At 40.7% G+C, this 12,403-nt stretch overlaps 2 protein-coding genes across 7 annotated transcripts in view; one reads left to right on the top strand and one right to left on the bottom strand.

Moving 5' to 3' along the window:
• The window catches only part of LOC135486328 (zinc finger FYVE domain-containing protein 9-like), a 35,600-nt gene extending 29,269 nt beyond the window's left edge, over window positions 1-6,331 (bottom strand). For all 5 annotated transcript variants that reach the window (XM_064769034.1, XM_064769033.1, XM_064769036.1 and 2 more), the window contains exons 1-2: window positions 6,253-6,331; window positions 2,888-2,962 (exon numbers count right to left, since the gene is read on the bottom strand). In XM_064769034.1, coding sequence (XP_064625104.1) covers window positions 2,888-2,945 — 58 coding nt within the window. In that variant the 5' untranslated portion in view covers window positions 2,946-2,962; window positions 6,253-6,331. The remainder of the gene's footprint in view (window positions 1-2,887; window positions 2,963-6,252) is intronic.
• Window positions 6,332-6,596: 265 nt separating this feature from the next.
• On the top strand, window positions 6,597-11,637 carry LOC135486210 (ERI1 exoribonuclease 3-like). 2 transcript variants are annotated; one of them, XM_064768866.1, is made up of 7 exons: window positions 6,597-6,831; window positions 7,629-7,745; window positions 8,111-8,170; window positions 8,400-8,494; window positions 9,059-9,131; window positions 9,873-9,972; window positions 10,774-11,637. In XM_064768866.1, the coding sequence occupies exons 1-7, from the start codon at window positions 6,625-6,627 to the stop codon at window positions 10,851-10,853; spliced, it is 732 nt and encodes a 243-aa protein (XP_064624936.1). In that variant the 5' UTR covers window positions 6,597-6,624; the 3' UTR covers window positions 10,854-11,637. The 2 variants fall into 2 exon arrangements, with proteins under 2 accessions (XP_064624936.1, XP_064624937.1); XM_064768867.1 differs by lacking the exon at window positions 7,629-7,745.
• The last annotated feature ends 766 nt before the right edge of the window (window positions 11,638-12,403 follow it).

Here is a 12,403-nt window from a genome sequence, read left to right as displayed (position 1 = left end):
TCCGAGAAGGCAATGAGGAATTTCTGTACACAATAGGAAAATCTGTACATGTAAAAAGGGTGCTACAAACCCCTGCTAGCTTCATGCTTTCTTCACAATATTTGTACCTACCATCATATCAGCAGGAACAGTTCGTTTTCAGTCTACCATTGGCAATGGTGCAGGTATAACTCACATAAAATCCAAGTTGGTGAACTTGCTTGTGATGTTTACATGTAGCTCCTGCTACTGCACTCACATGAATAACGTATTCGAGCAGACGATCCATAAGCCATGTGAGCTGGAGTATGATCAGTATTTTAAACGGTTGACGTAGTATAGGCCCTCGAATTTAGACGCATCTCAAGAGAGCAAGAAGAAATTTCTCCACCAGTTCAAGGGCTCTTCCAATGCTCGTCTGGCAAAGCACCAAACATTGAAAATGGCTTGAATCGCATAGCTGCACCTAGTCCTAGACCACCAATTAAACCAGTACAGAACGTACCAAAATACCTATACTCTCGAGGCAAAAGCATTATTATTTTCGCATGCTTTTTAGTGCAACTGGCAGTGGCCACTGAAATCACTATTTCCAAGCAACCCAGCCGGGTCAGGTGAATCGGAGTAAGCACAGCAAACGATTTTTAGGTGGCTGTCAAGTGTCATGGCCATTCTTCTAATCAGAATTAAAGGCTACTCAAATTGACATCTCCAATCTGAATCTGCATAGTAGGCAGATGCCAAAAATCAGCGAAACTTTTAAGAGAGCCCTGATGGTATGATCTTGGAAACATGTTCATACAAATAAAAGGGGATTTTTCAAGATGTGGCCAAACTTAAGAGAGCACCGAATGGTATGACTGATCTTGTAAACCAGGGGGCAGAGGGACAACCTTAGAACTAAAGGTAGTCATTGGCTTCTTTGGGACAGGTGTCCTGAAGAATCGTTGCTCTACGACCAAGGGGCAAAATGAATGGAGGTGCGCACGTCATGTGTTCCCTTCTAAATCCGCCACTAAATGATAATCTGAAATCAACACGCACTTCATTGTTAACTGTTGATTGATGCAGACTACATTTTGTACATAACAATTAGCCAGCTTACATGATGTTTGTACAGTGTATTGCAAAATGCCTGCTGTACACATTGCATGATGCACACATTGTATGCATGATGCCAATACAAGCTTATTAAGACTGCAATCACAAAGCATTTGCATGACTAATATACATTGGAAGTATATGTATGTAATAATTTTTATAACTGCCTAATAATATTGATGAAAATGTACACACCATTTCACACTAATTACTCATTCATCCGATTCTGATCACTGTTCGACATTCTGTCATTCACCTAAATTCATACTAGCAGGCAAATTTGTTTATTAGATAAGAAATGTTTTAGAATTACACATCAAGTATGTCAAGTAAGATGGGGCTTCTGAATAAAACCAAAATCATAATCGTGACCAAACGGTCAATAAGAAGAGTTAAACTGGGATTCTATGGAACCTATGTCAAAACCAGTCCATGCCAGGAAACGGGCGCGATCACGCCCGCAAACGCCCGTAAACTACTCCGCATGAGCGCTATCCATAACGCCCACCGGACACTTGAGGGGCGCGTGCCGCCCGTCATAAAAAAACACCGGCGCGATAACGCCCGCCGATTCCCAGCACGCTTGTGATTCATTTCCCGGTATCCAGAGTTCCATTTCGCGGAAATCTAGACTAGAGTCTCACTCAACGCGGTAATTATGCCGTTTAGCGCTGGGTACACGCCAGGCTGTACACTTCGCTATAGTTGGCGGTTGCTGTAGTGCGCCGGTAATGGCATATCGAATCAGGATGGAACTAAGCATTACAAAGTGGATTGTAGGCGTTTTGAGAATGTTTCTTCACCGGGCGTTGGCTGCAAAAAGTGCATAGCAGATAAAACTAGTTTTTTGTCTAAATTCCTTGTTCATAATGCATGTAATGTAATAAATTGCCATGCCCGACGGGCAGCATGACTTAGTCCTGCGACTTGCCCAGAAATGTTTTTACTCTGGAATTGTTTACAGGCGTCTCATGCGGCCGCAGGCGTGATCGCGCCCGTTTCCTGGCAGTAGTTTGCTGGCGCAGGCGTAATCACCCATTTACTGGCATGGCCTGCCCGCGGCACTGGACAGCTGGCGGGAGTGAAAAAAATAGTGCCCGTGGAAAGGGTTGCGGGAGTGACTGATGGTGCCCGTGGATTTTTCTCATGGCAGGCACTGCAAAACTGAACACAAACTTTATGTAAAAATAACATGAAATAAATCTGAATAGGCTTATCTTGTCCCAAGTACAGCGCAACAAGAAACCTAAACATGATGTATGGTAACAGCAGATTACCTGATATAATTTTACAATACAAGATTGAAAAATATACAAGAAACAAGAACGAAAGATGCAAAGATGGCAATACGATCGACAGGGATTCTGTTTGACTACACTCAAGCAGGGATAGTCTTTTTTTCTTCAATTTAGCGCTTTTCCAATTGTGTTGCAGTAAAGTTATCTTGTGAGCAAAAAAAGCAACAATATAGACTAAATTTTCTCCTGACCCAAGCACTAATAAAATACTTGTGTATGTACGATGCAGATGGAACTTTAATTTGAAATTTGTAATTGGTCTCAAAATCGTTACAATGTTTTACATACAGTAGAACTTCTCTATTAAGGACACCCTCAGGAGTGACAAGTGCTGTCCTTAATAGAGAGGTGTCCTGATTAGAGAGGTCAAATTGAATGGAAACCACCACTTTGGGACCAAAACTAGTGTCCTTAATAGAGAGGTGGTCCTTACTAGAGAGGTGTCTGCTAAGGGAGGTTCCACTGTACAATCATAGTGTGAAGCCACCATAGTTAAAAGTATACTATACCTTCATCAAATTCAAAGTCATCTAACACCTTGTCGAGATCCACAGCAAAGTTCTCCATGTCAGTTCAAGCAACAACTGTAAAGATAATAAAAGAAAACTATTGTGATTTTCTTTTCAATTGACATAATAGTAAAATTTTAAATCATAATTGTGATTTTTAGGTTGTGGGCCGAATACAAAAAGCTGTCTTTCTTGACAACATTTTGGGCAGGCCTTTCAATTACGTGGAGACCTCTACACCCTGTATTTTTTTAGCCTATTTTGGGGACATGTTTTTTTTGCTTTTTAGCTTAATTTGGGGACATTTCATCGCGCCAATTTGCCTGAACAGCGATGTCATAAATCAAAGTTAGTGACTGATAAGTGATATCACCACATACACCTGAAAAATCATAATTTTTGGGTAAAACTATAAAATTAGGTCATATTATTAAAAAAAAAGAAAAAAAGACCTAATTTGGGGACATCCTGTACGGCCTACACCGTTATACGGTGTAGGAATGATGTAATTGAGAGGCCTGTTGAGCAGAGTAAAAATGCTCTTTTCATGATGATACTCAATTAGGTGAGATTAATCATCTTATAATTTTAAAGAGTTCCAACAAAAATAGTTTCATGTTTTGATAACTGGATCTGGCTTCAATCACGGAAGATCCAAGCCTAAGAGCAGTTGTTTTAGTTCACCACTTCTCACCTAGGTGGCCAAATTTGCTTTACTCAGTCCTGCCACCTGGGAAACAAGTGATGAACTAAATAACTTCTAATCTTTTCAGTAAAGAGTGCAGTTTGTGCGATTTTCTGGTTACTGATGTACATGTACATCTTGCTTTGGACTTGGAGCAACAATTTGAGAGAACTCACAATGCCTTAGGCTAGCTATCATAAAACTGACGAGAGCATTTCTATTACTCTGCGTTTTCAGGAATTCAATTACCAACCCCTTTTTTGACTTGGAATGTTCGGCCTATGGTCTACTTCTTATCATTTGGGATTGTATTGAGTTTTCCTGATCAATCAACCAACAGCTACATGTATGATTCATAATATAATGTGAGCTTACATCCAAGTGCCATCTGTTTTTCCTGCACCAAGTCCTAATATTGCCTGCATCATTCATATATGGCATCAACAATTTATCAAAATAGACTGGTTCCTGAGTTCATTGTAGTCGGCCTGGAAGTGTTTGATGGCAAAGACTTTTTTCAGTGTCAGAGATGTCAGTTGATGGCAAAGAATTTTTTACAGTGTCAGAGAAGTGGAACTGGATATGAAGTCACATGGTCTTGAATCAACATGCCCACAGTCCGAATCAAAATTGGCCTCTGCTTCGTGCAATGTATGCCCGAGTTCTGTGCCAAGTTGCACACCAATGACGCGCTTATCACCCTATGTTTCGCGCGACCTACGCACGGCTTACAGGCTGGATAGCGCGGACGCAAATTTAGGGATGAAAATTGTGATTTGGACGGTATTGAGTATTAATGGTACATGAAATTAGCATGTCAGCAAGTACATACATGTACATTTAACAAAAACATTGATCTAAACCCCTCTTTCCCGATCACGAGCATCTAATTCATACATGATTATACAACAGTACAACTTCGTACAATTCACTATTCCATGCGTAGGACACGTCTGCACTGACATTGAAAGTGCCCTGATTACTGTGGTCAAATCGAAAATCAGTTTTTGGGCACCAAACCCTGAGTCTTTCTAAATTTATAAAAGAGATGTTTTCCTGAAAACCACAGAGGTGTTCACCAATAGAGGTTCTATAAAGTTACTCATTTCCATCACAAATCATTGACAGACTCTCGCCATGCCTCCTCAGTCATGATGTGAAATTGAAATAGTGTTTGTTCAGATGTTTTCATAATCATCATGCTCATCATTTGCAACTCTTTTCATTGTTTTGGACAAAAGTGCCCCCTGTGATCCTGTCATTATGTCATATCTCTATGTAGATACTGTCATTTTCACAGCACTCATTCATAGTTAGTAGTACAGGCTTCACAAAGTTGGGACAACCTGCCAGCCATTTGAATGTGGGATGCAGCAAAAAAATATGGAGCTTCATCATGAGGGTGAATGCCACTAGTAAATGTCAGTCAAATTTTTATGAAACTGCAGTCATGAACTCCAGATTCACTTTTTGGGGAAAGACTGGCTGAGCAAGTTCATGAGCACTGGCAAGACAAAAATCAGCGATGTTGGTAATCTGGATACCTCAATACCTGATTACACAGGTTGAATGTTAACGAGCAATTTGGGTCCAAAATCAATTTTGTTTTATAGAGAGAGAGGGTCCTGCTACAGACATGATCGAGGTGTCTGCTAATATTTTTGACTGTAGTGTCACAGCATTAGATCAAGTCTTGACTTAGCTTCAGCCAGGGACAAAGGCACTGATTTCACAGTCCAGTCACTCTTGACCTCACTGTTACACTGTCTTAAGTTCTTTTGACAAAGAGGAATTTGTCCTCCGGATGTGCTTTTCAGGTAAATCTTCTTCACTATCTTTGGGCTCGGAGACATGATGTAGAGATAGATAACTTGGCATAATCCTTCTGGGCTGCTAAGCCCCCGGGCGCAAAAATAAACCAAGCCAACAGCACCAACTGTCACCTTACTGTGCCAATAATTGGTAACTAGGCCTACATGTGGGCTACCCTCCGCCCCTTTTTTTGGAGGATACTCTCTGATCAAGGGTCGAGTGTTCTGTATTTTGAAATCAATTCTACAAAAGTACAACCTTTTGTTCTTGTTGGTCAAGATGTTTTTACTAAACAAAACAAAAGAAAAAGGACTAAATATTTCTTTTCCAAAATAATGCCACCACACTCTCATCTGACCATCCAAGATGACATATTGTGATCGTGACCTGGTCATACAGTTTTGTACAATACAATGTCCAATACCGTAGAACCAATAATTGAACTTGGCTAGCTCAACAAGTGCATGATGACTCATACCCTGCTGACGCACTGCCAAACTGAAATGTGATTGGCCAGAAATCAATGTAGGCTTGTTGAGTTGTTGTACCACCACTATCATGCTATTAGTGTATTCAAGTTAGATAAAAGCAATGCATCACACAGAAGACAATATTGTTTACACATGTTTTTCTGAAAACAAGATAAGCATCAGAGTAGGCTGCAGGAGAACATCACACTCGTACTCATCAGCTGAAAGAGGTGTTCTGTTTACAAATCAGCTGGCACGAAATGTCTAAATTTTGGCTGGCAAATTCGGTCCCCGTATGCCTTTGAACCACACTCAACAGGTCAGATTATCACTTTTAAGCGTAGCACATAAACCTAGAATGTGGCCAAACTTACTAAAATAACTAAATATAAACTTACCGACTGTAAATTTGACCTCAAATGAGGTAAATTTTCTCAACACAAAATTATACAAAACTTGTCGCCATCTTGATCTTTATCCTGATCTGCTAATAGCCTTGTTTAGATGTTGTTAGATAAATACTTGGAAATTGAAATTCATACACATGCAGTAAATTTTTAACCTACAGTCACAAAATATATTTAAATTTAATTACATTTGTCTGTAGAATTATTCATTCAAAGAGTTTAAAAGCTTCAATTTATTGAATAAATGCTTAGCTTGGTTTAAGATTAAAAATGGCAGTGCGGTGGTGTTCCATTCACGAAATTTTTCAACTTTCACTTCCGGATTTTTGTTTTTTGTTTCGTTTTGAATTTGACGTGTGTTGAATGCATTTTATGTGGAATTGTCAACTGTTTTCAAGGACGATCACTCGATATTCTACATCTTTCACAAGCACACGATCCGCTTTTAAGCTTGTTTATCGCCTTGTCAAGCAGGAAAAGATGGCAGCAGTGAAGCCACAGCCATTTGATTACTTTCTTGTTTTGGATTTTGAGGCAACATGTCAAAAGAATGAAAGGCTTATACCTCAAGTAATTGTTCGGGCCAAGTACAGTCCATATCACAAATGACGTCCATCCTACTTCACCTCATTGACGCGCAACTTGCGCGACGAGTTGCACGTCAATGACGCACCTGCAGTGACGTGCTCATCTCTCTATGATTCGTGTAAACTACGCACGACCTATGCGCTGGGTAGCGTTAGCGCGTCAATGACACGCATTTAGGGATGACAATTATGATTTGGACTGTCCGTCAGTGTCACTGACATTCGTCAACTAAAATGCTCAAATGTACGCAATGCATTACAAAGACTACTCATTAAACACTTGTGGACTGTTTTGCGCTGATTTTTTTAGTTTTGTATCATTTATTCATCTGCGAACATCATGCCTATGACGTCTGCAGAATGCCAGACAAGGGAGTGGCGAGATTGGTCTAGGCTGATTGCAGAACAAAGGGGCATATGAACTGAAACAGTTGATTTACATGTAGTATAGTGCATGTAATGCAGGCTAATTTCAGCGCCCGACTCCAGACTAAGGAGCTCTGAAGACTTGGAACATTGAGACGTCCTTGACTGACTGTTATATGTTGCCAGAACCTCATTATTTCATTGGTATTTTGCCGGGTGACGCATTTAAATTTGGTGAACCAGGTCATTTGATCAGAGCTCCTGCACTGCAGGTAGTCTTTGGGAAGATGCACACTCACTGTCATTGGCTACTTTAGCAGTGATTTGTGTTGTTCATGAAAAATGGCTCATTAAGGAGTAAATTAGGTTCCAGTATTACACAAGAAAATCTCATCATTATATTTTCTTTTTTAGGAAATAATCGAGTTCCCAGTCCTCAAAGTAAATGCTCAAACATTTGAAGTGGAAGACCAGTTCCACCAGTATGTACAACCACGAGTCAACAAAATGCTTACTCCATTTTGTACTGAGGTAAGCCCTGCTATTTAACTGAAGCAGGGAATCATTGAGAATGGCATTTAAGGGAAATGTCAAAATTATATTACAATATGTGGACGATCAGGAATGATCAAGTAGGGGAAAGATGAAATTTGAAAAACATTGACTTTGCTTGTGATAATAGAACCTTTTGACTACATTAAACCAAGCTGAGGAACCTTTTCGGATCCATAACTATAGATCCATGCACTTGATTGGGACCAACGTTTACGAAAACGTCACGTCACGTCACGTTACAGTAATGTAAAATGCATGGTGACGTGACGACGGCCAACACTAGGTCATGTAAACGTTGTTCCCAATCAAGTGCATGAATCTATAGTTTGTTATACTTCCAGCTGACTGGTATTGTTCAAGACATGGTGGATGGCCAGCAGCATGTAGAGGATGTACTCAAGGTAACAATCTGAATCTGATTGTCATTGCTGGTATCGATGCCTGAAACCAAAGAAGTGCCATTTGTAGACTTGTCGTTCATGTAGTCAGTGGGGCTAGCCAATGGGTGTCTGTCATACTTGAAGTGCTGTTAGTCGTTCGATGGTCAGGCGTTTGTATTTTCTGATTTGGCTGCTGGGGGTTTTATGCATGTATGTCAGTTTTAATAAAATGTCTGTTTTGCCTTTAAAGGACTTTGATGCATGGATGGTGGCACATTCCTTTGGCGATGGTGGCCAGAAGACATCAGCCTTTGTCACCTGTGGTGACTGGGATTTGAAAACTATGTAAGTTTGTCTGGAAGTTGTTGAGGCCAGTCCACAAGAGTTGAAATCTCAGAGTTTTTCTGAAAAAAAACAGAAAATATTAATCATTCCTTTGGCGATGGTGGCCAGAAGACATCAGTATGTGAACTGTAGTGATGTCCTCAGTCAATGGTCATGCACCAAGCCTCTTCTGCACGTGGAAGGCTGATGGTACTCTAATTGCACTAGACCTCTGTGCCAGCCCACTTACAGCAGTATTGCCCCAGCTTCTGAGCCTGATGAGGCAAGATGTGGCAAATGGATTTCAGAATTCAAGGCCGAACTTGCCTCTACCACTGTCTCTCTGACTGCTGCAGACTTAAAAGTATGATGGCCAATGTTGAATGAAGAAGATGAAGAAGAAGATCGCTAATTGATTTGTTAATTTGGTATCTTCACACGCCTGTGACTACAGAGTGTAATGGAAATCTGTGTTGACAGAGAGACTATCCTTCAATCTGCTTGGAGAATGGCAATGTACCTCCTACCGTGTAGGGTTGGTAAATCTAGGTGGCAGAATGGTTTACTGTCTTCAAATCATTTCAGGTTACCAAGCCAAGAACAGTATTTCAACCTCAACGTCGCCAAATATTTTCGCCGGTGGGTGAATATAAAGAGGGTAGGTTTAGATGTTCAGCATAAAGTGTTTTGATATGGGAACACTTTCATGTAACTTAATTTTGTACATTTATACATATCTGAAACGTTTTTCTGTATCAATCAATTAATTTAAAACCGTGTGGCTACCAATAAATGAGTTCTTTATGCACAAATCATCATGATATATAGGGTTTTGGCAGCCTGAGTACTCCAGGTGACTGATATGCTCAGGTGACTAATAGGCACAGTTAGAGAACTCGGGGTTATATTTGAAACAGTAATAAATCTATTCCTCGTCCAAGCAAGCAAGCCTAAATAATTTCGATGAACTGTGAAATAGGGGCGACCCCTATGGGCGACTTTGTGTAACTTTATCTGACCTACCTCTCTGCTGCCTATAGACTCCCATTAAGTAGACTCCCGGGCCAGTTCAGTCTTCATCCTAAATGTACCCTTCCTATGGCCTACCACACGAGGATTGGATAATCAGCTGATTGACGTTGTGTCACAAACATTTTCTGACACTTAATCAGAATGCTTTATATACACCGATATGACATCAGTATAGTGTACCTTGTATTTATAGACTGTATTCATACACTTCAATTCTCCCCTGGTTCCATCAGAAAACATTGCGTGTGTGTTTAATCATTATTTGACCTAAACATGTATGTGAACAAGTAACTGAAAGGCCGATTAGACGCTTTCAAAAATTTGGTGTTTGACAGTATTGTTATGACAGAGCTGGTGTATCTTTCAGGTATTTGCCGATACCATGAAGCATTACCCGAAGAGGGATATGATGGGCATGCTCAAGGATCTTAAGCTTGAACACCAGGGCAGGCATCATAGTGGAATAGGTGAGCGTAAACGAATACTTGTACCTAAAAAACCGATCCCGATGGCCCAGTGGTTCCTGGCATCTGGCAAGGTGGAAGATTAGAGCACTGTTGGTAGTTCTTTTCAATGTGGACGGTTGCCTAATGTCCAGCAAGAAAAATATAGGTCCAAACAGTCTTCTCGTCACCAGCAGGCTCCTGGTATTCGAGATAGGAGTTTGAAATCGGAGAATGTCTCTAAAGCCAGATCTGACTGGCCCTTTCATTAGGGGTGACACTATAGTGAACAATCTGTATTTTCCATGAGGTAATGTAAAGTAAAGTAGTCGTTCTTGTCAGAGGAATCACTTAACACGGCTGCCACTTCCTGTAAAAAGGATAGATGTTCGATTTATGGCATGATTGCCAATCCAACCATGCTTGGTAACTTTGAATATGGGGATACTGAGCTAATGGGTAAAGTGTCTTGCCAAAGGTCTCTAATGAAATGTATGAAGCAAATTCAGAGTTCTATTTCTACTTTTAGGATTACTACAACTAGCACTGTTTGTAAACACTTTCAGCTGCGTCATCAGTAATTCTGAAGATACCTGAATAAAAATATACATGTACAGTAGAACCTCTCTATTATGAACACCCTCCGGACTGACAAGTGCTGTCTTTAATTGAGAGGTGTCCTGATTGTAGAGGTCAATTTGAATGGAAACCACAACTTTGGGACAAAAACTAGTGGCCTTAATAGAGAAGTTGTCCATGGTAGAGAGGTGTCCACTAAGGGAGGTTCCACTGTAGTTACCTTATATCACTTATTCTCTCTTTCAGATGACTGTAAAAACATTGCAAGAATCTTGAAAGCTTTGGCAGAAAAAGGTGCTGTTATCAATATTACTGGACGGAGATAAAATTGGGATGCCGAGAAAAAATTTCTTGAACTTTGATAGAAAAGGGTGTTCATTTCCCGGTGAAACAGACTTTGAGATTGGACTTTTTATGCAAATTGCAAGGAAAAGGGACTGGATAAGCACCGTTGAAATGCAGGAGCTGGACTGTCAGATGAGGCATATGCCTGTGGACTTTTTTGTCACAAAGATGAGTAGTAGGATTGTAAATAGGCGCACTTTCTGATGATAAGTTCAGTTGCATAAAGTGGGATTTTATCCAAAATGTATGTATTGCTAACTTATGCAATGAGCTGTAATGGATGACATCACTCCAAAATGAGGTAAAAAACCTTTTTTTTTTAGTACAAGTCACAGATCTGTTAAAATGTGAAAATATCAGCCGAGTGAGCAGCCTGGAGAATCAATTCCCCAGATTGCCGAGAATCGGGCAGGCCTTCCAACTTGCCGAGCTAACATGTGCTGGGAACAGAAAACATCTGCCATTGGTGTCCAAAAGAAATGTGTTGTTGGAGCCCTCCAACTAAATAATATTGTGTTCATCTGTTAGTTCAACACCCAAATCGAAATACTTTTGCTGAAATGTTCCTTTTGTGCTTGTTGCGAGAAAATGTACAGCCTCTGAGGCAGCTAATTGCGACCGAAGACGCTGATTGTGACCGAAGACGCTGATTGTGACCAAGTCTCATATTCGCCTTGACAGTGCTGATGTTATTCCCGACACCTCTCTCCAACCATGTGATGCAAAGTCATGTTCCAATGTGATAGTACATGTATTACTTGTATATAATGAATAAAGGTCAGAGAGCGAAACTTTGTGGTTTGATTAATTTCCTATTTGGTATTCGGCAAATGACTTTGATTTCTTTAGAATAAAACCGGAGATAAAAGCTATTATTTAATGTGAATCCGCAATCTGAAAGTATTGCGCAATCACCCTGGCTTGATCAAGAATCATGATCGGCAGTCTGTGGCAATTTCCAGATGACGTGTTACTGGACCAGTGGATCGATCGAGAGGACAGGAGCGTTTAAAATGGCAGAGCCATCATCATTTCTTGTGTTTTTCTCCTTTTTTCCCTCGATTTTTCCTTGAACTGGGCAAATGTGTAGATATTATCTGCAATTGGGTAGCAGGGTATGTATGTACAGGTTTCCTACAACAGACCTAACGAGACTCTTGTAGTGGGTGGTTGCTCTTTTGAGCTGGTTCCAAACCAAGATGTTTATGGCAACCCTCCGAGCACTCAAGTTATGCAGGCTCCACTTCACAGCTGACCAGTTCAATGGCCCTCTGTGGACAATACTTTTAACTGATGGCGTCCTCACTGTGGCAAGGCTATACCAGGACATGTTTGAGTAGCCCAGTAAAATAGGTGCAATCCGCTACACTCTACATTGTGCCTATGTGCAGCCTCGAAAAAGGGCCAGGAATTTCAGCCATACGCAATTTAGCCCACTGGGCAGACGGAGGGTCCGGCTCTGTAATGTATTAACTATGTAACGCCCGTGTGAGGAGCTGTTTTATCAGGATAGCTGTTGGGAGGATGGCCA

Source organism: Lineus longissimus, chromosome 4 (assembly GCF_910592395.1).
Source record: "Lineus longissimus chromosome 4, tnLinLong1.2, whole genome shotgun sequence".
In the NCBI taxonomy this organism is placed as follows: domain Eukaryota; kingdom Metazoa; phylum Nemertea; class Pilidiophora; order Heteronemertea; family Lineidae; genus Lineus; species Lineus longissimus.
The sequence above is the reverse complement of the archived record's forward strand: the minus strand, read 5'-3'. Positions and strand labels throughout refer to the sequence as shown.

Coding starts and splice junctions, on each gene's coding strand:
- LOC135486210 (XM_064768866.1), top strand. CDS start 6,625: ATGCATTTTATGTGGAATTGTCAACTGTTTTCAAGGACGATCACTCGA. Junction 6,832..7,628: donor ATGAAAGGCTTATACCTCAA/GTAATTGTTCGG, acceptor TTTCTTTTTTAG/GAAATAATCGAGTTCCCAGT. Junction 8,171..8,399: donor ATGTAGAGGATGTACTCAAG/GTAACAATCTGA, acceptor TTGCCTTTAAAG/GACTTTGATGCATGGATGGT.